At 40.8% G+C, this 26,741-nt stretch overlaps 1 protein-coding gene across 2 annotated transcripts in view; it reads left to right on the plus strand.

The window, feature by feature from the left end:
• Positions 1 to 26,083, plus strand: part of SAMD3 (sterile alpha motif domain containing 3) — a 67,064-nt gene extending 40,981 nt beyond the window's left edge. For both annotated transcript variants that reach the window (XM_089332691.1, XM_008263665.5), the window contains 5 exons: positions 2,924 to 3,091; positions 21,866 to 22,066; positions 24,642 to 24,813; positions 25,307 to 25,389; positions 25,613 to 26,083. In XM_089332691.1, the coding sequence (XP_089188817.1) occupies positions 2,924 to 3,091; positions 21,866 to 22,066; positions 24,642 to 24,813; positions 25,307 to 25,389; positions 25,613 to 25,948 (960 nt within the window). In that variant the 3' untranslated portion in view covers positions 25,949 to 26,083. The remainder of the gene's footprint in view (positions 1 to 2,923; positions 3,092 to 21,865; positions 22,067 to 24,641; positions 24,814 to 25,306; positions 25,390 to 25,612) is intronic.
• The last annotated feature ends 658 nt before the right edge of the window (positions 26,084 to 26,741 follow it).

Raw genomic sequence — 26,741 nt, forward strand, 5'->3', positions numbered from 1 at the left:
AAATCAGCCTACAAAATAAACCATGTTTGCTCTGTAACAAAACAAAAAAGAAAAATAAAAAACCAAAGCTCGGAGTCCCGACACTGACATTCACGAGTCTCCATCAGCAGTTCTGTGTCAGGGCTTTGGGTTTTTGGGTGTTTAATTTCAGAGTAATTAGAAGGGAACCATGTCCATGTAGAATTTTCCATACCCTACTCACTGGAAAAGCATGCAGAAAGGGGATAGTTATTCTGTAACACAAGTATTTTCTACTGAACCCCTCCATCTCCCTTGGGCATCTGTATAAGTAACTCCCAGGGCCCTGCATATAGCAGGTGCTCAGTTAATATTCACTGACGGAATACTCCTGTGGAAGGCTGTATCTGCTTTGTCCTTATTCTGATCCTATCACACTGTTTAATAAGGAGAGACTGGAGATGCTAGGAAGAGGAAATTGGTAATTTAAAAATGGCCTAGCGCTTGATTGCTGTAATACCTCCCACCAGGCTCAGCAGGTTGAGCGGTGCTTCAGAGCTGCAGGGAATGCGACAAAAATTTATACTTCCCCTAGTTCATATGGGGGTAAAGAAAAAATATAAACCCTCTGCTCTTTTAGTGCTGTTGTAAAACAGTGACGGCAGAGACTGGGCCCACAGCCTGTGGGAGGCCATGAGCAATGTGTGACTCACGCATACGCAGGAGCTGAAGCCAGCGTAGTCAGACCCGCTGCTCGCCGGGCTGTTTGAACAGCATTATGAACAATACTTTTGTTGATAAATATTTTTCTGGAGTAGCTACTCATTTGAGTCGTCCAAAAACCCAGTGCAATTGACGAGGCAGATTCTGTTGTTCCATTTTCAGGCTGAAGGTGCTAAGGCTGAGGCGCATGGGGGAGTTAACCTGTTGAAGCTTGCACTAATACAGGCTCAGGCTAGCGCTAGAACTGGCTCTTCCCATCCTAGGCCAGGCTGCTTTCTGAATGGCAAGGGATACCCATTTTTTTTTTTTTACGATTTATTTTACTTATTTGAAAGGTGGAAGGAGGGAGAGAGAGAGCGAACGAGCAAGAGCAAGAGAGAGATCTTCCATCTGCTGGTTCACTTCTCAAAAGGCTGCAATGGCCAGGGCTGGATCAGGCTGAAACCAGAAGCCAGAAACTTCATTCCAGTCTCCCATGTGGATGCAAGGACACAAGTCCTTGGGCCATCTTCTGCTGCTTTCCCAGGCATATTAGCAGGGAACTGCACTAAAAGTGCAGCAACAAAGAATTGAACTAGAACATATATGACATGCCAGCACTGCAGGTGGTGGCTTAACCCACTAGGCCACAATGCTGGCCCTGGAAGGAATACTTTCGTTTGCACTGAAGCCATGTAACCAGGAGTAACAAACCTTAAGTGCCAGACACTTGACCAACATTGTCTCAGTGGCACTGCAGTTGCCCCAAGGCAGTAAGAATGCAGGGAACACACCCAAAGCCACTCAGTGACTTACCACCCTCTCTAGTGACCAGGGCTGGGACGGAGATGCAGGCCTGCCTGACTGCAAAGGGTCTTTTCCTTCCCCAGACCCCAAATAGGAGTCTATTCAAGTGCAGGGCATTGCAGGGGAGATGAGCAGCTATGAGCAGCTACAAGGCTCAGGCTCTAAGAAGTGTTGGGCTACCACTCACATGGAGAGTTATTTACCAAGCAAGGCCAAGACTCAAGGATCTGCTTTGAGTCTGTTGCATCAAAACCTGGAGCTTTTGCCTTATAGATATGAGGTATCACCTGTTTATAGTTTTCAATAAGCATCAGGTGGAGCTGGGCTTGGTGACCCAAGCAGACATGAACCTGTCCATACATGCATGCAACCAGGAGAAAGGAAAGAAAAGGAAAAGAGAAAGGAAAAAAAAAAGGAAGGAGGGAAGTAAGGTAGGGAGGAAAGGATGGAGTGAAAAAAGAAAAGGGAAAAGAGGGAAAAAAGAAGAGGCATTTGGCCTAGTGATTAAGAGGTGCTCATCCCACATCGGAGTACCTGGATTTAATTCCTGGCTCTGGCTCCTGCCTCCAGCTTCCTGCTAATTCTGACCCTGAGAATCAATGGTGTTGGCTCAAGTAATTGGGTTCTTGTTACCTATGTGGGAGACCCAGACTACACTCCTGGTTCCTAGCTTCTACCTTGGCCCAGTCCCAATTTTGTTGTGGGTATTTGGGGAGTGAATCAGTGGATAGGTGCTCTCTTTCTGTGTATCTGCTGCTCAAATAAATATTTTTTTAAAAAAGAATAATTAAAGAAAAGCAACGGAAAAAGAAAGACAAGCTTCATGACACTGTGTGTTATACTGTTGTCGGGGGTGCACACATCCCATGTCAGATTGCCTGGTTTGAATCTGGGCTACACTGCTTCTGTTCCAGCTTCCTGCTAATGAGCCTCTAGGAGGCAGCAGGTAGGAATTGGTCTTTGTGTCTGAAATAGTACACGCACCACAAATATTTGGAAAGTGAATGTCATAGTATTCATCAAAATGAATTTCAAGAGGTGGCAGGAGAAAATTTTTTAGGAAAATGCATCAATACATAAGCCAGCATTAGTTCTTCTCTGGAACCCACCGGAAAAGTGCAATGTGTCAGAAAGACAGCAGGGTATGGTAGAGAATATCCACTTTGGGGAATTAGAAAGCTCAAGAACCAGTTCACTTACACAATAACCGTATTCCATTGGGAAATATGTTCATGTAGCTCTTTCCTGAATCATAGTTTAGGAATTATAATTTTTATAGCAGCATCATAAGATTGTTATCATGATAAATGGAAAAAGAGATAATGTTATTTCCATTACTGTCATGTGAAAATAATTGCAAACCCAGGGTTGATAGATAAATAAAGATTTTATTGGTTATATAGGATTATTCCAATCTACTTGAAGGTTAACTAGCCTGTTTTGTTTTCTTGTGCAGTTTTCATGGAAACGAGCTCTCAAAGATCGCTTTAAGTATGTTCGAAGGCCTATAGAAGATGATGAACAAGTGCTGAGAAATAAGTGTAAATTTGGACACCGACGAGGCCAGACAAGGAAATCTCTTGATGATATACGATTTGATGAAATTAAAATCGTGCAGATAAAAGTAAGATTGATTCTTTAAATGTCCTCACAACTTGATTAAGATTGACTAAGGAATAACAGCATTTAATATCATTAAAACAAAATAAGATGCCTTTTAAAATTTTGAGATGTGGCCAGGAACCAAGCAAATCTATTTTGTATTGCTAATATTGTGAATGATAGTTCCAACAAGGGCTTCCAAAAACAGATATGGTTAAACATCTCATGTTCATTTGTTTTTCACATCCTTAAAAAAACCTGGAAGTTCCTGATGCCCTTAGTGCTATGAGAAATTTGATTTTGTTGTTGTTGTTTTTAAAGAATATGCATGGTGCCGTCCCTATTGCATAAAGAGTTAAGCCTCTGCCTCCAGTGCCAGCATCTCATTTGGGCACTGGTTCAAGTCCCAGCTGTTCCACTTCTGATCCAGCTTCCTACTAATGCACCTGGGATGGCAGAGGAAGATGGCCCAGGTGCCTGGGCTCCTGCACCATGTGGGAGACCCAGGGGAGACTCCTGGCTCCTGGCTTCAGCCGGGCCCAGCTGCGGTCATTGCAGCCATTTGGAAGATTCCTTTTCTCTCTCTCTCTCTCTCTCTCTCTCTCTGTCTCTCTGGCTTTCAAATAAACAAATTTAAATATATATATATGTGGGAATGAAGGCTTTAAAAGTGCTTAATAATTTATTTATTTACTTATTTGACAGGTAGAGTTACAAACAGTGAGAGAGAGAGACAGAGAGAAAGGTCTTCCTTCCGTTGGTTCACCCCCAAAATGGCCGCAATGGCTGGAGCTACTCTGATCCGAAGTCAGGAGCCAGGTGCCTCTTCCTGGTCTCCCATGCGGGTCCAGGAGCCCAAGGACTTGGGCCATCCACCACTGCTTTCCCAGGGCCACAGCTGAGAGCTGGACTGGAAGAGGAACAACCGGGACTAGGATCCGGTGCCCATATGGGATGCCAGTGCCACAGGTGGAGGATTAACGTAGTGTGCCACGGTGCCGGCCCAAGAATTCTTATATTTTTGAGAAGCAGGGAAATAGAGCTAGAACTCTCGTTTACTGGTTCACTCTCCAAATGTGTACAATTGTTGTGACAAGGCCAAGTGGAAACCAAGAGCCAGGACTCACAGATCTCCTTATGTGTGTGGCAGGGACTCAACTACTTGAGCTATCACCTGCTCTCTCCCAGGGTGAGCACTGGCAGGATGCTTGAACTGGGAGTAGAGTCCAGATTTGAACCCAGGCACTCCAATATAAGACACAGGCTACTGAATCTTCATCTGAATTACTAGACACAATGCCTGCCCCTACAAGTTTTTAAAGCTCACTTTGTAGAGGTTATAAAGAAAGAAATAATCTTTATGCATGAATGTAAAACTCCATACTGGCCTTTTCCTACCTGCTGATATAGAAGTCTTCCCATTGCAACCCATACTGGGCTGTGGGGAGCTTCACAATGAGGGTCTCAGGCAAAGCTTGGAGATTGTTCCCTCAACAGTGGAGAAATAGTCCTGGTTATCTGAGACCCTGTAAGTATTCTTTAACTACTTCAGATGTAAAATTCCCTTGTTAACAAAGTAGATTAAACTCCTTAGGAAGGATGTCCCAACTACCAAGTGCCCTCTCAATCCTATCTCCACTTTAATGCAACACAAGATGTAAACCCTAACTCTTTACTACCAACACAATTATATTAGTGGATGTGGTTGGTGTAAAAAAATATTTTTTACCTGGTATATTTACTTGATATTACTAGAGTAAACTATTTGGTCACCTCAATTTTATTAGTATTAATTAAAAACTCCAGGAGACAGGAATATTTACAACATACATTGTATAACACTCATCCCAGTACCATGTATAATGCAAAATTTTATAGGAAGGTGTATACTTACAATATTTATAAGATTCAGTGAATTTTTCAAATGATAGCTCAGTTACTATAATAGAATTCTGTATCTGTTCTTTGATAAATTGATAAAACAGCTGAAAGGTGCTCTAAATTTAGCGGTGTAACTCTTCAGAAAATTTAATGCAACAGTTAGGACTGCTAAATTCCAATTATAAGCCAAAATCACCATAAGATAAAATGATATTTATTTTAAAATACCTTTCATATTCTTAGAAAGTCACATTGTAAAAGAGCATAAGTATATTATGCATTTTCAGTTCACTAAAAAGAGTTAAATTTAAAAATCCAGTTTTCCCTTTTTTTCTATGATTCATGCCACACCCAAACTCATTGGATTAATGAATGATAACTTGGGATGCTGAGAGCCGCTGTCCCCATCACTAGAAATCAAAAGCATGGCTGTGGGATCAGATGGAAGTCCAGGAGACACCAGGCCAAACTGAAGTTCCTCTTTTGCTGAGGCCTTATCTCAGAACCCGTTTCTATACTCACGTGTTGTGCTGCTTCTCCAGCTGCCTTAGTTCTTCAGGGAACTACACTTTCCATGCCTCTTCTCTCCTGGTGCTGCAGACATGCCTGACCACCAGGGCAAATTCTGCTAAGGCCCACGTAGGAGACTTGGCAACAAAAAGAGCAGAGAATTGAAAGGACCAGGAGATTAGTTAGGAGATTAAGTTGCAATGGAATTGAATTTTGGCCTTCCTGTCAGCTTTGGCTAAAGAAGAGATTATAAAGTGGTCATTATTCAATCTGAAGAGGCAGCATTTTTCCTTGCAAACACATCTTATTGGTAAGTTTTTACTTTTCTCTCTGTGAGCTGCAAATTGCTGATTCTTTAAAGACTATAGCCTCTCCCTGTTTATAATTTTATTTTCTGTAAAGGCTAAAAGCTATAAAGGATGAGAAATTTTCACACTACAATATTACAGAAACCAGGTGTTTCTGTGTTTTATATCCTTAGAAATTAAGCAAATGCAAAATCACTAGGAATAGGGGATGGGAACTCCTATATATTGAATTTATGATGCTGGTTGCCTAAATCATTTCCAGTCTTTATCTTGAACAGCTGATAGCTCCTTTGAAATGCATGTAAGATTTTTGAAAATTAAAGATAATTTGGATTAAGACACATTTGGGTAACTCTCATATCCATTAAAATTTCTTGACTGGGCACAATATTTCCAATACATAGAAAAAGATGGTTCTCTGTGCTGCACACATGGAGGATGTTGATGCCAGCAAGAAGCAGGGATCAGGCCATACACTTGGAGACAGGGAATTGAGTTAAGCTAACCGGAGGAAGGTCTTGGGAAGGAAGAAGGGAGGGGAAGAGATCCTCATTTGTTCTGCTTTGTTTTGTCTCTGGTGTTGCTTTCCTTTCCCAAAGAACTGGATGTGGAGGTCTGGTGAAGGAAGGTGGGCTTCTTGGTCCCGCACGTGGGCTTCCTCAATAACCCACACAGCTGCAGAATCTGTGAGAGTCTGACCAGAAGCCTCAGAACCTTCGCCCCTCACCCTCTGCCTCCCACAGCCTCCTATGCCTGTGTAACTGTTTCCACTCTTGTTTTGTTGGCTACTGCAATGACCAAGCATCATTTGCAAGTCAATATACATGAATTCCTCATGTTCCATTGACACAGAAATGTATCACCATGTTGTACAGGTCACTATATGGGTCAGAATGCCAAACCATGTTCCCAGGACAATCTGGCAGAATGCTGGCTGTATTGCAATGCTTAAAAATGTATTTCCTGAGCAGGCAGTGTGGTACAGTGGGTTAAGCCATTGCTAGGGATGCCATATCAGAGTCCTGGGATCGAGTCCTGTCCCTGCTTCTGACCCAGCTTCCTACTAATGCACCTGGAGGCATCAGATGATGACTCAAATTTTTGAGCCCTTACCACACACATGGGAGACTTGGATGGAGCTCCTGGCTCCCGGCTTCAGCATGGTCCAGCCCTGGCTGCTGCAGGCATTTGGGGAGTGAACCAGCAGATGGAAGATCTTTCTGTGTCTCTCCCTCTCTCTGTCACTCTGCCTTCTTAATAAATAAACAAATAAAACAGAAAAGCAAGTGCCTTCCATCCTTGAGAACTCATGTTGCTGCTTGAGTTGTTGTGCAGTCAGCGCAGCAGTGGTGCTGCAATGTCTCATGCATCTGACTTTGACTTAAGTCCAATCATCTGTGGCCCCATAAATTGCTAAGTGTATGTCCTTTTCTTAATTGTCATTTATTATACTTCATGTTGTATTTAAAAACACATGCAATTAGATTCTCAGAACAATAGAGTAATTTTGTAAGTTGCTGAAGTTTCTTTGTAGTACTTTTTTAAGTTACTGTAATTTTTATAAATGATTAAAACACTGATTTTTTTTAACTTTTATTTAATGAATATACGTTTCCAAAGTACGAATAATGGATTACTATGGCTTCCCCCCCATACCGTCCCTCCCACCCACAACCCTCCCCTTTCCCACTCCCTCTCCCCTTCCATTCACATCAAGATTCATTTTCGATTATCTTAATATACAGAAGATCAGCTTAGTATACATTAAGTAAGGATTTCAACAGTTTGCTCCCACACAGAAACATAAAGTGAAAAATAATAGATGATTTTTTTTAATGATGATGAAATCAGATCAGACCTATTGTCATGTTTAATCCCAGTGAGAGTCAAGTTGGGAGTTGATAGTTTCTTTTCTTTTCTTTTCTTCTTTTTTTTTTTTTTTTAACAGAGGATCAGTTTAGTATGCATTAAGTAAAGATTTCAACAGTTTGCACCCCCTTAGAAACACAAAGTGAAATATATTATTTGAGTACTCGTTATAGCATTAAATCTCAATGCACAGCACATTAAGGACAGAGATCCTACATGAGGAGTAAGTGCACAGTGACTCCTGTTGTTGACTTTACCAATTGACACTCCTGTCTATGGCATCAGTAATCTCCCTATGCTCCAGTCATGAGTTTCCAAGGCTATGGAAGCCCTCTGAGTTCTCCGACTCTTATCTTGTTTAGACAAGGTCATAGTCAACGTGGAGGTTCTCTCCTCCCTTCAGAGAAAGGTACCTCCTTCTTTGAAGACCTGTTCTTTCCACTGAGATCTCACTCACAGAGATCTTTTGCCAGAGTGTCTTGGCTTTCCATGCCTGAAATACTCTCATGGGCTTTTCAGCCAGATCTGAATGCCTTTAGGGCTGATTCTGAGGCTCAAAAACTAATTCCTTGAGCAAGGACAGTCTATTCAATAAATGGTGCTGGGAAAATTGGATTTCCACGTGCAGAATCATGAAGCAAGACCCCTACCTTACACCTTACACAAAAATCCACTCAACATGGATTAAAGACCTAAATCTACGACCTGACACCATCAAGTTACTAGAGAAGATTGGAGAAACCCTTCAAGATATTGGCACAGGCAAAGAGTTTCTGGAAAAGACCCGGGAGGCACAGGCAGTCAAAGCCAAAATTAACTATTGGGATTGCATCAAATTGAGAAGTTTCTGTACTGCAAAAGAAACAGTCAGGAGAGTGAAGAGACAACCGACAGAATGGGAAAAAATATTTGCAAACTATGCAACAGATAAAGGGTTAATAACCAGAATCTACAAAGAGATCAAGAAACTCCACAAAAACAAAACCAACAACCCACTTAAGAGATGGGCCAAGGACCTCAATAGACATTTTTCAAAAGAGGAAATCCAAATGGCCAACAGGCACATGAAAAAATGTTCAAGGTCATTAGCAATCAGAGAAATGCAAATCAAAACCACAATGAGGTTCCACCTCACCCCGGTTAGAATGGCTCACATTCAGAAATCTACCAACAACAGATGCTGGCGAGGATGTGGGGAAAAAGGGACACTAACCCACTGATGGTGGGAATGCAAACTGGTCAAGCCACTATGGAAGTCAGTCTGGAGATTCCTCAGAAACCTGAAGATAACCCTACCGTTCGACCCAGCCATCCCACTCCTTGGAATTTACCCAAAGGAATTTAAATTGGCAAACAAAAAAGTGGTCTGCAGCCTAATGTTTATTGCAGCTCAATTCACAATAGCTAAGACCTGGAACCAACCTAAATGCCCATCAACGGTAGACTGGATAAAGAAATTATGGGATATGTACTCTTTAGAATACTATACCGCAGTAAGAAACAACGAAATCCAGTCATTTGCAACAAAATGGAGGAATCTGGAACACATCATGCTGAGTGAAATAAGCCAGTCCCAAAGGGACAAATACCATATGTTCTCCCTGATCGGTGACAACTGACTGAACACCAAAAAGGAAACCTGTTGAAGTGGAATGGACACTATGGGAAACGGTGACTTGATCAGCATAGCCCTGACTGTTAATGAACAACTTAATACATTATCCCTCTTAGTAGTTTTTTTGTCTGTTCTACTTAATATGACTGGTTTAATTCTGTAATTAATACACAGTTATTCTTAAGTGTTGAAATTTAACTGAAATGTGATCCCTGTTAAACATAAGAGTGGGAATAAGAGAGGGAAGAGATATATAATTTGGGACATGCTCAAGCTGACTTGCCCCAAATGGTAGAGTTAGAAACATACCAGGGGACTCCAATTTAATCCCATCAAGGTGGCATGTACCAATGCCATCTCACTAGTCCAAGTGATCAATTTCAGTTCACAATTGATCATAATGAAAGGACTAAGAGTCAAAGGGAGCACATAAACAAGTCTAGTACCTGCTTACACTAACCGATAGAATAAATAAAGGGGAGAGTGATCCAACATGGGAAGTGAGATACTCAGCAGACTCATAGAATGGCAGATGTCCTAAAACACTGATTTTAAAAATTCATAGGAATTGCATGTCAGTACATGGAAACAAGCTGGAATATATTTCGCACTGTGTGTATGTGAGTGGGGGTGAAAGTTGAGTGAATCCAATTCATCACTTCATGGAACATCTTCGTTACTATCCTGCACTAGGCATTTTTCTTGTTTTAAGTATTCTTTTTATTCATCTTCCTATCTACCTTTCTCCCCACCTGTGCCTGCAGGCAACCATTCTATAGTATTTCATCTGTATCTTTCTGTTTGTAAGTGTTCCAAAAATCTGTCTGTCATTTAGGGTTAATGATATATACTTGATTTAATGTCAGTGGTATTCTATACCTTGTTCCTGTTTCAGTTTCTTTTTTAAAAAGTGTTTGTTTATTTATGTGCAAGGCAGAGTTACAGAGTGAGAGAAAAGTGAGGGAGAGAGAAACAAAGAGGGAGAGATCCACCATCTGCTGGTTCATTCCCCAAATGGCTGCAAGGGCCAGAGCTGGGCTGATCTGAAGCCAGGAGCCAGAAGCTTCTTCCAGGTCTCCCATGTGGGAGCAGGAGCCTAAGTGGTTGGGCCATCTTCTGTTGTTTTCCCAGATGCGTTATCAGAGAGCTGGATCCAAAGTGGAGCAGCTGGACTTGAACTGGCACCTATATGAGATACTTGCACCACAGCACTTTCTTACTCACTCTTAAGATTCCTCTATGTTGCTATGTGTATTTCTAGTCCATCAGTTCCAGCCATTGTAGAATGCTCTTTGCCTTGAGTCCAGTTCCTCCCCACCATAAACTGTAGTGCAGAGAGCACACATAGCCGGTTATGGAGCTGTGAATTATTTCTTTGAGTTGTACATCCAGAAGCAGAGCTGATGGAGCACAAGGCATGCGTGTACTTAATTTGACCAGTTACTCTCCAGAAGGACTTGGCCATCTCACAGCAGTACACATCCCTGTGCCCATGCCAACCCTTGGCGTTATCTAGCCTTTGCATTTTGCCAAGTCTATTAAAGTATAAAGTGTAATCTTGTTCTTGTTGTGATTTGCATTTCCCTGAATAACTAATGAATGTTAAGCACCTCTTCACATATCTGTTAGCCTTTTGAGTTTCTTCTAGAAGATTACCTCTTTAGATTCATTGCCCATCTTTAATGAGTTGGCATCATTTTCGTGCTGATTTGTAGAAAGCATTCTTTCCCATGCCCCATGTCACGAAGAAACACTCCTACTCTTTCTCATTAAGCTTATAATGTCAACAGTCATGTTTAAAACTTTAAGTCATCTGAACTCCATCTTTGTTTATTAAAGAGCTCCATATTCTGAGTCACTGTCTCGACACTGATTCCTGATAATCCACCCTTTGCTCATTGGTTTCTGGTGCTACTTTTATTGTATGTGAAGTTCCCAAATAGACTTGGGTATGTTCTGGGTACTCTTTCTTATTCCATTAGTCCATTCTTCAATTCTTATATCATTTCACTTTGCATTTTACTACTTAGTTCTAATTACTTACTGTCACTAGCACTCAGGGTGGAGATGTTCTCAAATAGCGAGAGGGAGATGCACCGTGTCACAGGAGTCCCTCAAGTGTGGCGTATTCTGTGCAGATTCATAATGATTTTCAGGAAAAGGAGAAGGACGTGGGTTCTCTTCCCATGACTCAGCCCCTGGGACCCCTTTGTAGTATCTACATTCTCATAGGAGAATTACAGCTCGGGCTAGGGCTGCTGCATCCAGGTGGGAGTGTTGTACTGAAAGAAGATTCTAAGTATAAGGAGTGCCAGGACAAGCTCTGTCTTGTGCATATGGAGGACCTGGTGCAATGAATGGAGAAGGCTTGACGGTGGGATCCTGCTTCTACTGCCCTGGCCCTGGGATGGGGCAGTGGCATCTTTTGTATGTGGGGCATTGGACTTAACCCCCAGTACTCGCGGCCTGATGTCCAGGCTTTGTGTGGAATCTCTTCCTCTAGGATTCCTTGGCAGATTCCTGTTTGAAGCATCAGGATGTGAACATTATTTTTCGAAATGTTTAAAATCTCCTTAATATTTTTTAAAAGATTTATTTATTCATTTGAAAGGCAGAGTTACAGAGAGGCAGAGAGAGAGAGAAAGGAAGGGAGAGATAGAGAGAGGTCTTCCCTTGGTTTGCTCTCCAGATGGCCTCAAAGGCCGAAACTGTGCCGATCCGAAGTTAGGAGCCAGGATGTAAACATACTTTTTGAAATGTTTAAAATCTTCCTTAATATGTTTTTTTTTAAAGATTTGCTTATTCATTTGCAAGGCAGAGTTGCAGAGAGGCAGAGAAAAAGAGAGAGAGAGAGAGAGAGAGAGAGAGAGGTCTTTCTCTGGTTCATTCCCCAGATGGCCACAAAGGCCGGAACTGTGCAGATCCGAAGTCAAGAACCAGGAGCTTCCTGCAGGTCTCCCATGTGGGTGCAGAGACCCAAGGGCTTGGGCCAACTTCTACTGCTTTCTCAGGCCATAGCAGAGAGCTGGATCAGAAGTGGAGCAGCCAGGACTCGAACTGGCATCCATATGGGATGCCAGCACTACAGGCAGAAGCTTCATCAGCTATGCCACAGCGCTGGCCTCCCTTAATATGTTTTTTTGATTAGTGCATGCATTTTATTTTCTGAAGTTCTTTTTCAAAAGTTCTTTTCAGGTGGTAGAATTCTCAACAAATTATCAGACTTTTTGCTCAGGGCAATGAAGCTGACTTTGATAATAACCAATGATAATTTCAAATATTTTGGAAAAAATTGTTTTGTATTTTGCAAATGTCCAGCTATTTTTTTTTTAAAAAAGAGATATATTTATTTATTTGAGAGGTAGAGTTACAGAGGGAGAGAGGGAGAGACAAAGAGAAAAGTCTTCAATCTGCTTGTTCACTCCCCAAATGGACACAATGGCCAGAGCTAGGCCAATCTGAAGCCAGTCTCCTGAACAATTATATTCTTAAAGTTTGTTTTGTCTGATATTAGGACACTCATTGGAGTGTACTGTTGGCCTGGTGTTATCTTTCCCCTTCTTTTTCCTTTCAGCCCACTTCTGTCTTTGTATCTAAAGTGTTGTCTCTAGTAGATGGGCTATAGTTAGGACAATTTAAAATCCAATCTGCCACTTAATGTATTTACTAAAAATGGTAGGACTTAGGTGTTTTCTCCCATTTTTTTCTAAATGCTATCTCTCTTTTGTTCTTTTATTCCTCTGTTGTTGCCTTCTTTTATGTTAGGTAGACGTTTTCTAAAGTACTATCCTAGTTTCCCATGTTGTTTCTTACACTGCATTTTTGGAGTTGCTTAGAGGTTACCCTGAGGGTCATAATTGACATCTCAGTCTAAAATAATCTGGTTTGGATCAACACTGATTTCATTATAATAGCATATCAGACTTTTTTTTAAAAAAAATCATTGATGTATTTGTTTGAAATACAGTTATACATAGAAAGAGGGAGAGAGAAGAGAGAGAGAGGGAGCGAGGTCTTCCATCTGATGGTTCACTCCCCAAATGGCCACAACAGCCAGAGTTAGGCAAGTCCCAAGCCAGGAACCAGAAATTCCATCCTGGTCTCCCACAAGAACGGCAGGGGTCTCAGCACTTGCATCATCTCTGCTGCTTTCCCAGGCACATTAGCAGGGAGCTGGGTAGGAAGTGCAGCAGCCCAGATTTGAACCAGGGCTCATATGATATGCTCCCATCATAACTAGTGGCTCCACCCCTGTGCCACAGTGCTGGCCCCTAAAACTTCTGCATAACTCTGCCTGCCCCTCCTTTTGTGCTGTTATTGTCAGATGTTACATTTTTGTACAGTGTATCCCTATCAACACAGATTTGTAATTATTTATGTATGCACTTGTCTTTTAAGTAAGTTGGAGCAAGGAGTTACTGATAGAAACACATTCATAGTGGCTCTTACATTTAAGCATGTAGTGACTGGACTCTGCTCCTTACTCTTTCATGTGGCTCTGGATTACTGTCTAAGAGCCTTTCATTTCAGCCTGGAGGGCTCTGTAGTACTTCCAGTAGGGCAGATCTGCAGGTGACAGATTCTCTCAAGTTTGTCTACCTGGAAGTATCCATTTGGCCGTCATTTTTGAAGAGTAGTTTTGCTGGATATAAAATTCCTTCAGGAAACTGTTTCCTGGTTTGGGAATTGGCTATTCTGACATCTTAATTTATATGGTTTGAGCTGGAACTTAATTAAAAACCTTGTTTCAAGCAGGCCAAAGCCATAAGGAAAGCTATGTTCTTACATAACAAGAAACCTAGAGGCAGAATGACTGTGTGAAATATTTATTGACCAACTGAACTGCCTCTTTTACTCCAACAGTCAGCAGGATTGTACTTCTCCACTCTTTGAGGTTAGATGTGGCTGTGAACCTGGCTTTGGCCAATGAAATGGGAGCAGGAAAGATTTGAGCATCAGAAAGTCAGTCTGCTCCTCCCCTAGGCCTGCTTTCTTTCTTAACGATGGCTGAATATGTTCAAGATGGTGGAGCCACTCCCTGGCTAAGGAGGATGAGGAGCGTAGCCCTACTAGGGGCATACCATGTGTGTGATAAACTTTTGTTGCTATAAGGTCTGGGGGTTCCTTTGGTGCAGCATAACCTTGCCCATCCCAACAAGCACAGTGTCTCAGGCCTTGCATCTGCTTCTCCGTGATGCTTCTCTCCCTGTGTCAGCCTCATAAGTGAAAAAAGCACATTTTGAGGATCCCCAGGGACCTCATAGTCTGTGTCCTGGTAACATATGTGTATCTGGCAGGGGATGAGTGTTCTATGAGAAGTATTGCCAAATGTTATAATGAAAGCACGCATCATGTAGGAAAACTTGTTGAACTCTAAGTAAAGCATACTTGTTTTTATTGTTCCAGCTAATTCAGTTGGAAACTCTTTCCAGGCCCTCACTAGTAGGAATAGGTGTTCTCCTTTGTGACCAGTTTTTTTTTTTTTAAAGAATTATTTTATTTAATTGAAAGTCAGAGCTACAGAGAGGCAGAGAGAGAGAGAGAGGCCCTCCATCTACTGGTTCACTCCCTAAATGGCTGCAACAGCTGGAGCTATGCCAATCTGAAGTCAGGAGCCAGGAGCTTCTTCCTGGTCTCCAATGCAGGTGCAGGGACCCAAGGACTTGGGCCATCTTCCACTGCTTTTCCAGGCTATAGCAGAGCACTGGATCAGAAGTGGAGCAGCCGGGACTAGAAACAGCGCCCATATGGGATGCTGGCATGGCAGGCGGCAGCTTTATTCACTATGTCACAGTGCCAGCCCTGCGACCTTAACTTTAAGGACACTCCTGAGAGCCTGAAACATGAAGGAAGCAAGTTCCCCCCTCCTGGTGTGAAATGTCCTATCAAACACGTGCTGGAGCCCCGTGGCAGTTTCACTAGGAAGGTTCCCTCCTGCCTTTGTTTTCTTTCAACCTACAGGATACTCAGGACTGTGACACAGGGATGTAATAAACGTATTTAGGGTGTGCTTATATCCCAAATCCTTCCAGATATTTGCTACATCAGTTAATTAGTCTATCAATCAACCATTCAACTACCAGGCATTAAATTACTAACACTATACTGATGTTTATAGTTCATCCCTCTTAACACATTCTCTTCTTCTGCTTATTGAATATATATGTACCCCATGGCTTTGACTGTGAAGTGGTGTTGTAGCCTTCTGTAGCTTACAAATAAAATGGAATTGAAAGTTATGGAAGAAACTACCAAGCCAAAGGGTAAGTCCTTTGGCTTTCTCTCATGGCATTTACTGTTAGTTGCTTACTGTACCAGAGACATTAATAATTAATTGTGTAAATGCTAATTATTTTTATAGCCTCTTCAACAGATGTTTCTCTCATGGTACAATACTGAACAAGACAGCAAAAGTTGCAGAAAAATGTTGACAGTTAATTGCATTCTGGAATGCAATTACAGCCATCAGCAGGTGGCAAGTTTACTAATACTGTGAAGTTTTACAAGTCAGCTGTGCACTTGGCAATGTGGGGCAAGGTTGCATGGGTGAAGCTTTGCCGGCTGATTGACTGGAACATATGCCTGAATACCAAGCCAAGAGACTGTTCAAGTTCTGCAGGGGAGACATAATTTCCAAAGTCAACTTGACAATGATAGAATTGAAAATGAGGACAATTCCAATTTGGTATAAGGAAATCCCTAGTACCTAACACAACACTATTCAACAGAAAAATAATATGAACCACGTGCCTAAGTTTTTATTTTTAGTAGCCACATTAAAAAAAGTAGGTGGAATTCACATTAATGCTATATTTTATTTAACTTAATATATCCACATAATTGTCATTTCAACCTGTAGTAACTGTAAATATTACCAATGAGACATTTTACATTTTTATATGAATGCTTTGAAGTGTAGTATTTCCAGCACACATTTCCATTTGGATGAGTCACATTTAAGGCAACCAGAAGCCATACATGGCTGGTGGTTACTGTACTGGATGAATCAAGCGATCACCCCCTTAGAGGAATCAGAGATGTGTGAGATGACACACTACAGTTAGGGAGCATGGTCAGCTATTTGCTGGTGATGTTCAGAAGTTCCAATCCCAAATCTTCATTTTAGGACCTTTGTGTATATAAGGCCTAAAAAGTAGATTTTTAGTGGTATACTTGTAACAGTGATTGAATTTTTATAACATTTGTTGCAAACTTATTCAGATTGCAAGATATAGAACAAAATTGTGCTTAATAAAAGTCACAGTGAGTTTTTATTCACTTTGGGGAGATAAAAAGTTATATTTTTAAACAGGCTGTGTCTTCTTGAAAAAGTCACAATGTTCTGTTAAAATCTAACTGTAAAATGTTGTCCTCTGTCTTTCTATTCCAGCTGTCAACTTACACTCAAGCTTGGCTGGAGCTGAGCTCTGCTATTCCTACCAGCTCCCTTGAAGCTGTAGGTCGCTGTGGTGCTGGGATAGACAGGCTGGCTCTTTATTAGGTTTGTTTGGACCCAACTGATGTTCATATTCTGATTAATTTATGCAGATTCCTGTCAAGTCAAAAGTCTCACCAGTCACTCCCCTTCCATGGCTTCCTTGGCCTGGAGTAATCTCATCCCTGCTCTCTGTCTTCCATTCACTCTTTCTTGACCACGTGCCCTTACTCTTTGCCCACTGAGACAAATACCAAGTAGTTGACCCCGCTCTTCTGCAGGATCGAGAGAGTCCTCATACACGACCCCTCATCTCAATAGGCAGGACGAAGGAAATGAGCCTGTCAGAGCAAGGCCATCCTTACTCCTAGAGAAGTGGGGCTGCACCAACAGAGCCCCCGCACCTTGCCATCTCCACACTTGGTAAAGTCCCTTCCTCTGGAGGATCTGATGGTGCTTTTGAGTAAGGTGAGAGGCGTGGACCAATCACTGTCCAGCTTCCTTCTAGCTCTAACAAAACACATGTAGATCCTTAACCACATGTGTAACAAAGTATACATTTTTTTAAAATATTGGATTCTAGTGTGACCTCCTGCTGAAGAAGGTTACCTGAACCTAGACTACAACCCACCACTTTGTGTATGTCCCATGGTCCAATCAGCTAGAACTTCTACAAACTCTTCTTCCATTCTGGGTTGAGGAGGGCAATGCGTCGTGTATATAAGAGTCTGTAAATGTCAGTGTCAGAAATCAGAGTTTCCATTTTATTTCTGTAGTGGAAGCTGTTTTTACATATTTTCCTTTACTTTTTAAAAAAGGTAGGGCTTTTTTATTTTAAAAATTGTCATTGTGTGCATTTGATAAAAAATGAATATATATATAAATATCATATAATTTATGACACAAAATGAATAGTATGAGCCCAAAATCCAGTTTTAGAATTGGCACGGTGGCTGTACCATCATATCCACCTGTTTTCTTCCCATCTTCCATTTCCCCCCCAAACTCACTGCTTCTAAAAATTTTGCTACTCTGAATTTTTTTATCATTCACCTGTTTTTTTAATAAATGAGTTTGTCACCTAAGCATGAATCCCCAAGGAATATAGTTTAGTTTTGCTTGCTTTCAAGGTTTACGAAGTGATATGGAAACCATCTGTTGTCTCCGACAACTTCTTTTTTTCTCACTCAATGTAACGTCTCTGGAATTCATCTAGGCTGCTACATTGAGCTGTATAGTACATTCATTTTCTCACTGACTTAATAATTTTTTGACAGAAAGCCAGTTTATTTGGCTATCGTCCTGTCGGCAGACATTTGATTTGTTTCTGGCTTGGCTGTCCTGAGCCGTGCTGCTGCGACCATTCCTATGTGTGCCTCGGTGCATATGTGCAATCCTTATCCAAGGATTTACACTTAGGAGTGGAATTGCTGGCTCATGAGGCATGCAAATATTCAACTTTACAACACAGTGCCAAATTGTTTTTCTAGATGATTGCAGCCATTTAAGCTCCCTGAGTAGCACTTGTTATTATCACATTTCTCTCCCTACCTGTTGGAAATAAAATGGTATCTTGGGTGGACATTTGCCACAGTGGTTAAGTTGCCACTTGGGACTCCGGCATCCCATAATGGAGTGCCTGATTTGAGACCTGACTTCTTTACTTCTGATTTCAGTGTCCTGGGAGGCAGCAAGGGTTGGCACAAGTGCTTGGTCCCCTGTTAGTCAAGTGGCAGACCCAGATTGAGTTCTGACCTGCTAGTTTTGGCCTGGCCCTGTCTGTAACTCTCTGCCTTTCAAATGAATGAATGAATGAATATTAAATAAAGTTAAATTGTAGCTTATTTTAAATGCTATCTAATTTTCAACTTTATTATTTATGAAATTCATCACTTTTTATATGCTCATGAAATATTCATGTTTCCTTCTCTGTAAAATATCTGTTCTTGTCTTGCAATTTTTCCTATGAGGTTTCCCCTTTTCTTATTTATTTTTAAGAGTCCTTTATATATTCTGTATTCTACTACTTTACTAATTGTGTCTATTATAAACATCTTCTCTGAGTTTGCATCTTGCCTTTTAAATTTCCTTTTGCTGTCTTTTGACAAAGACAAGTTTATGATTTTAATGTTGTTGGAGTAATCAATCGTTTCTCTTATAATGCTTTGAGGAAATCCTTTCTTATAATGAAGTAATTAAGAAATATTCTTGGGTTTCCTTCAAAGAAATTTTAAGGTTTTGTCTCTAAGTTCTTAAGCCATGTTGGATTTGTTTTCTCCTCTGGGTAACAGTTTCCTGCACCTTGCTATCTGTTGTTTGTGTCACTGCACCCACAAGCTCTGCTATGTTGTTCCACAGTAAAGTTGGCTATACTTGCATGAAGACCAACTTTCCTAACTTATATAGCTATCAAATATCTTGATACTTTCCCATCACTGTCTTATTATTATTCCTTAAGAATACATTGGTTATTCTTGAGCTTTTAAATAGTTCATATGAATTTTAGAATTAGCTTACCATGTTCTTAAAAAGTCATTTTGGGGTTTTGACAGATTTTGGATTTTGATACAAATATTGTGGAGTTGTAGACCGATTTGTAGAAAGGCCACTTTCCTGTGACAGCCTTTCTGTGAAGATGATGAACCTATCCATTACGTAGGGGTCACTAATATTTTATTTCTTTCTCTCTTTTTTTTTTTTTTTTTTTTGACAGGCAGAGTGGACAGTGAGAGAGAGAGACAGAGAGAAAGGTCTTCCTTTGCCGTTGGTTCACCCTCCAATGGCCACCGCGGCCGGCGCACCGCGCTGATCCGATGGCAGGAGCCAGGTACTTATCCTGGTCTCCCATGGGGTGCAGGGCCCAAGCACCTGGGCCATCCTCCACTGCACTCCCGGGCCACAGCAGAGAGCTGGCCTGGAAGATGGGCAACTGGGACAGAATCTGGAGCCCCGACCGGGACTAGAACTCGGTGTGCCGGCGCCGCAAGGCAGAGGATTAGCCTAGTGAGCCGCGGCGCCGGCCACTAATATTTTCTAATATGTTTTTCATTTTATCCACAAAAGCCTTGCACATCTTTTGTTAGTTTTAGTCCTAGTTACCTTACATATACATTTTCACAATCGTAAAAGTTTGTATTTTGTTTCTTAGTATGTTTTTATGTATTGATGTTGTATTTAGTTGCTCTGAAAAACATTCAATTACAATAAATTATATGTGCATCATATTGAATTTTCTCTTAATCACATCACAAATAAACAATAATTTTTCTACTATGTTTCCAAATATTGCACTTCTATTTCTCCTGTTGAGTGTAGCTAAGAACTTCAGGAGTTCAGTTCCACTATCTAAGTCATGTTAGCTCCAGGTTTTTGGTAGATAACTATACGTTTTAAAATTTTTTATTATTTTGACAGTTTTTTCTTTTGTTACAAAGGGATGTTGAATTTTATAAAATGTTTTCTGCAGCTTTTAAAATGAGTATATTTTTCATCTTTAATTGGTTAATACAGGATGCAATGTTGACACAGATTTAGATAGTTCAAGTCAATCATAGAATTCCAAGAACTCACATTTCTCAAAACCTTCTTTAATGATCCAAGTCATTCAGAAATGGTGGCTCTAAAATTGAGATTTCAGTGTGATAGGATATGAAATATAATGGGTAATGCAGTCATGTTTTCTTTAGTTTATTCAAGTTCCTTTACTGCTGTGAAAACATTGTTGCATGTTTGGGATAAGCTAGAACGGGTGTTCCTGGTTCCTGGTTTGTATGACTTTGTTTCTGAATGAGGGGACCCCTCATACTGATCTCTGGTTTGAGGATCAGGGTCATACAGACCTTATAAAATAGGTTGGAGAGGGGCCGGCGCTATGGCTCACTTGGTTAATCCTTTGCCTTGCGGCACCGGGTTCTAGTCCCGGTTGCTCCTCTTCCAGTCCAGCTCTCTGCTGTGGCCCGGGAAGGCAGTGGAGGATGGCCCAAGTGCCTGGGTCCTGCACCCCCGTGGGAGACCAGGAGAAGCACCTGGCTCCTGGCTTCAGATCGCCGTAGCGGCCATTTGGGGAGTGAACCAACAGAAGGAAGACCTTTCTCTCTGTCTCTCTCTCTCACTCTATAACTCTACCTGTCAAATAAAAAAAAAAATAGGTTGCAGAGTATTTTAACTTTTGATTCCCTGAAATAATTTGCATAAGTTTGGAAAACTGTTTTGAAAGTTAAGTAAAATGTGTCTAATAAAACACTTGGGTCTTAAAAAAAAAACACTTAGGTCTTGATATATTTGTTGTAGAAAGACTTTTATCTTCCAATTAAATAGGAATTTGGTTGTAATCTGGTGAATTATATTTTTCTAATAAATTTTCCACTAATATATGTCTCACTAGTCATCTGGCATTCACAGAAAGTAGATCTACTTGAAATTTTCCCAGTGCATTTGTAAAAACCGGGAATGTTAGAGCATTTTAGACTCCTTCGTGTTTTTGTGTTTTACAGGTAACATCTGTTTATGTCCTGGCCAGCTAGCAGTGGGTCCACCTTCACTCAAGTGCAGTTCAGCCAGGTGTCTGCTCAACTAATTTTTCTAGAAATAGTTTTCTTGCTTGTTTGCTCAGAGATGATTGTCTTAGCTTTTCTACAGGAATATGTGAGATGCTTCCAATGTACGCAGTGTGTAGTGAACATAACTGAGAGTTTGATGACGATGACGATTTGGAATCTGCATTACATGGCATAGCACTGCAGCCGTAAAAAGGCACTGTAAAGGAAAAACACAAACAAGGTCAATAACAGACCTTTAATTTACAAACATCGTATCTCTTACCATTTTCTTCTCTAAAATTTTAAGTGAATTGACAGAAACATTCCTTTTACGTGTGAAGCTTCTGAATAATCTGGGTTTCCATATCCATGGGTGATTCAGGAATTAAAGTAACTTTCTCGGGTCTATCAAGAGCAGAGATTATAACTCCAGTGGTAAGTAATTAGCTCATTCGTTTTCATTAAAAACTGTTCCTTTGTTAACCACATTCAAGGCCAAGTGTCACTACACAATGATGGTGCTCACCGTAGTGCATTACTGAGTGCAGAATGACAGCCTGTGATTCAAATTTTCACGAAGTCTCAAACCACCACTTGAAACATGGAATTCACTGACACATATTTTGGAAATACTTTGTAGGAAGAAGTTGTTAGTTCGGATTCTGAAGTAGATGAACATATTAACTGGTTCCAGCAAGAATACGTGAAAACAGAAAAGGACTGGAGAGAAATTGACAAGAGGATGAGCCAGACCTTGGGAATAAGAAGAAAGATGATCAGAAGCGGAACACCTCTGAAGGACATCCTTAAAATGTTTCCTTTCCTGAAGTGTCCTTATCAGGTATCTTTATTTGTTTATAATATTCTGATTACAGGGTCCACAATGATTTTTCCCTTCTCTTCTTGGAGTGGTAGTGGGACAGTGTAACAAGACACTGGGTGAGAATCTCAGTAGGGTATGAGGCCCCAGGGGCTGTTTTTAGGACCAGTGGGCATGGATTTCAGGAAGCAAATTTGGGTAACAGTCACTGGCTGACTTCAGCATGAGAGTTCCTTGTTACTGGGCGTATTGTAGTGGCTGCTGCTGCTGGTGGTGGTGGGGTGTCATTACGTAGGGGGATTTTGGCAATGTGACTCATTTTCCTTTACATGCTTTTAGACAATCATGATCATTTTAAGGAACTGCTAGAATCCAACTTAGAATCTCTTCATCATCACAAATCATTTTATGAAGTGGCCTTAAATATAAAACTTTACTGAGTAACTCCAATATTCTTCCATTTACTTTAATTAAGGGAGGAGCATTCTAGAGTCTTATCACAACTATAGTGTGATTTTAGCTGTAGGCATATAAGGAAAGCTTCACCAAAGTTTTTACACATGTCCGCATTTCATGGAAAAATTCTGTAGATGCAATTGACCAAATTGAAAATGAACATTTTACATACTTCCCCCCCCCCAAAAAAAAGAGTTTATTACATGTTTGCTTTTAAAAACAGCGTCATTTGTGAACAAATGAGTGATTACTAGGTGACAGGCACGTTATTGCGATCTTTCCACTGGGATCTCATTCACAGAGATCCTTCATGTAAGTCATTCTTTTGCCACAGTGTCTTGGCTTTCCATGCTTGAAACACTCTCATGGGCTTTTCAGCCGGATCTGAATACCTTAAGGGCTGATTCTGAGGTCAGAGTGCTGTTTATGGCATTTGTCATTCTATGAGTCTGCTGTGTGGCCTGCTTCCCATGTTGGATCATTCTCTCTTTTTTAATTCTATCTATTGTTATTAGCAGACATTTCGTCTTATTTATGTGATCCCTTTGACATTTATTCCTATCTACATGTAGATCCTGGACTTGTAAAGAACACGATTGGAAAAACTGGCAAATCTGAGTGGGTCTGCATTAGAGTTTCCTGATTTTGAATGTCCCTGTACTTGGGAAATACACAGAAAGAACTAAGGCATAAAGGGGCATCATGTCTGCATCTTATCTTCAAGTGGATCAGAAATTGGGATTTGGGGTGGGCATTTAGCTTAGTGGTTAAGGTGCCTACATCTCATATTGGGGTACCTAGGTTTTGATACCTGGCTCTGCCTCCTGATTCAAGCTTCCTGTCCATGCAGACTCTGGAAAGCAGTGGGGATGGCTCCAGTGACTGTGTTCCTGTGACCCATGTGGGAGGCTTGGATTAAGGTCCTGAGTCCCCGCTTTGACCTGGGCCCTTGCAGACATTTGTGGAGTGGAGTGAACCAAGAGTGCACTCTCAAATAAATTAATAATAATTTTTAAAATAAGAAACTGGGGAAAGTTGAGTGAAGGGCATTCCATGAGCTCTCCTTTACATTTCTGCAACTTAACTGTAAACTAGAGGTCATTTCAAAATAAATAGCTAAAAACGTTTCATGGGCTGAGGGCCAAGGAAAGTGGTGTGAACCTTCAGTTCACCTTGATCATGTCTCAGTGCTGAGAGAAGCACTTTCTAAGGATGTTAATCTAGATGAGTAGCCTCTAGGGCTGCCTGATCAGTCACGATGTCTTTTTGAGAATGGGATTCGAGCTTTCTGACAACGCAGCTTTCAGACCTAACCTTGGGGCAATTAACGATCTAGCAAAATACTCAAGGAATGCTGAGGCCCAATGAATAGTTTGTGACCCTTCACCTGAAGTTTTAGGGCCCAGTGATGATTAAATTAATTCAGACTGATGTGGGTGGTTAAGAAGCTGATACTACCACTCTGACAGAAAGTGGGGGAGGAGCAGTGGTGATGGGGCTCTCTGTGTGGTAGAATTAGGCAGGGGAAGGAGCAGGTGCTTTTGGGTAAAGGAGGTTCTGTAGAGGTTTCTCTTTAAGCTTCCAGTCAAATCTCCAGCACCTATATTGCTTTCCCACTGTTTGCTTTCATCTGAATTTACCATCTCTGAAGCATGGTAAGATACTATGGTAAGATACTTGGAAGATACTATGCTGAGGTACCTTTCAGGGGTTGCTTCCTAAAATCTAATAGAATTTTTTTTTTTTTTTGCTCTATTGTTGGACACTGTCAAAACATAACCATGAAGTTGCCCTAAAGAAATGTAAGATCCTAGGATCTTGGCTACATGACCCACATCGTCAATGCATGCATGTATACTTTGGACACTTCATTTAGTTGATTCTGCACCCAAAGTTTTCCATCTATAGATTTAGAATTTTGCAATGTCCAGTTGTTATCTTTTCCTGCTCACTTTAGACTTCTATTCTTTCTTCCCATGCCAAGTCTTTGTTTTGCCTTTAAGGTTTCTAAAAAATACTTAGTATGTATTTTAAACTAACATTTGAAGATTAGATAATTCCAGAGTTATTTACTTCCTTCATTCTATTTCTTACAATTACTTGTGATCTGATATATCCATTGATTTTTTTGTTTTATCAGATGTTCAGAGAAATCCAACTTCTTACAAGAACAGATATTTACAAGAAAACAAGGCACATTTTGGAATCCTATTCAGAAAACATACTGACTTCTCTTTCAGTGGTGGACCATCCAATCAGCATTGCATTCCAAGAAAAAATAAAGCAGTGCACAGATGAAGACATGCTGAAATGTTAGTAAACCTTGGGGTTGGGGTGAACAGGTCTAAGTTATCTGTATAATTCAGAATACTTAGAAAAGCTCCACTTTAGTAGTGAGTGAAGTTCAATGAAACAACCACTGTGAAAGAAAAGATTTTTTTCGAGAAGGAGCAGAGAGAGATTTATAAAGTATACTCAACACTGTTAAAATTATCTTTGGGGAGCTAGTAACCTGTCAAGTTTACGACATAAAACATAGGGTGAAGCATGATAAAATCATCCTGGCAATGGACAGAGTACAGAATTATTCTCCTGGCAGTGATCTGGATGGCAGACAGGAGATGTCAAATGGTTTATTAGAAGAGGATGTTGGTTTAACGAGGTCTTGGAACACTGATTTGAGAAGGCTAGCTTGTTTTCTGTGGAAAGTAATCATTTTACAAATCCAGATGTTCTAGTACTAGCTCTGCCTACAGCTGCTCAAAACTTATTTTCCTTGGCCTCTAAACATCTTTGCCTCAACAGATATGAAGATGATGGCCACGTGTTTACTCCTCCCAAATGTTTTTGGGGATGACCCCAGTCTCTTTGTCAGTGTCAATGAGAAGGTATGTAGTGTGTTAATGACCACTGCTTGGCATTTTACATCTCCCTAGGGTAATTTGTTGGAAAAGCAGACAGTGGTCTGTTTTGAAGTATGTTTTATCATCTTCATAAATATGCTCAATTGCAACCAGTTCATTTACTCTAACACCACAGTTAAGTTTGGGGATGTCGTATTATTTAGCTATTTTATGTATCATACAGTAGTGACTCCATTCTTTTTTTCAGGTACAAGTGTCCACGCCTGTGCTGGAAGTTAAAAATCCTTTCAACATCAACGCTTGTGAAATTTCTTTATATTTAGACAAAGAGAGGCTCACAAAGGTAGACGACTGTGTCACAGCCGTGGCTGTTCTTGTGGCTGCCTTTTATGTATTTGGGATCGAGTGTCCAAGAAGACTGTCCCAAACCCTAAACTTCCTAGAGACACTGATTTTTGATGTCCACAGCCCCCATTTTCCTTCTTTGAAAGAAAAGGAAAAGGAAGTAGGATTTCAATACCCACTTAATAGTATGCTACATACTGTATCAGAATTTGCTTCTGGGACACATGAAACTTTGTAACCAACTGTCTTGATTTAGTGCTGTGGTAGAGATAGATATTAGAAAATCATCCTGTATCAAAGATGCTAATGAATTTCAATACCTTTTATCTTTAGATACTTAAGTCTGTGAAATTCTCATAAAATATTACTGAAAGAACTCTTTGTGATATGTGTTCTTAGAAATTTCATGATCAAAATTATACTTCCAAGGGTGTATTAGTTTTTAAAAGACACAACACTTCAGATTTACTCAAATCCTTTGGCTTGACATATGACCTTGCACTTCACTCAGTGTGCCTACTCTTGAGAGACTTCACGCCCAGAGGCTGCACACTGTGGTCTGTGCCTGCCTCTTTGATTTGGATGTTGTTTAGAAACACTGTGAACTTGACCATTTTAAGAAGGAACACGTATTCCCCAGTTACTTTTTCCCCCAGATGACCTCCTGGCTTTGGTTTCCTTCCATCACATGTTGAGAACAAAGGTGAATGCATGCCTCACGTCTCTTCCTTGCTGGTCTTGTTGGCATGAGTTCTGCTCTCTGTGACCTGGTTCATGTGCCTCCCTCCCTTGAAACATACTGCCTTTTCCCGGAAGCCCACTGGCTAATTCCCAGAGGCCCATGTTATAATTTTGTTCTGGCCCTACCAATGGCTGCACAAGTCCTTTGGGGTCTAACAAGACTAGTGCACTGTCACACTTTTCCAAGTATTTCATACAGAAAAACTACAAAATACAGTTTTAAGGTACCCCCTGGTGCTATTATCAATATTACTTATTAGTTCTAAAAGATAGAACAAGTTCATTTGGGG

Source organism: Oryctolagus cuniculus, chromosome 5, assembly GCF_051225735.1.
Source record: "Oryctolagus cuniculus isolate XC-2025 breed Fujian yellow rabbit chromosome 5, ASM5122573v1, whole genome shotgun sequence".
NCBI classification, from domain to species: Eukaryota; Metazoa; Chordata; class Mammalia; order Lagomorpha; family Leporidae; genus Oryctolagus; species Oryctolagus cuniculus.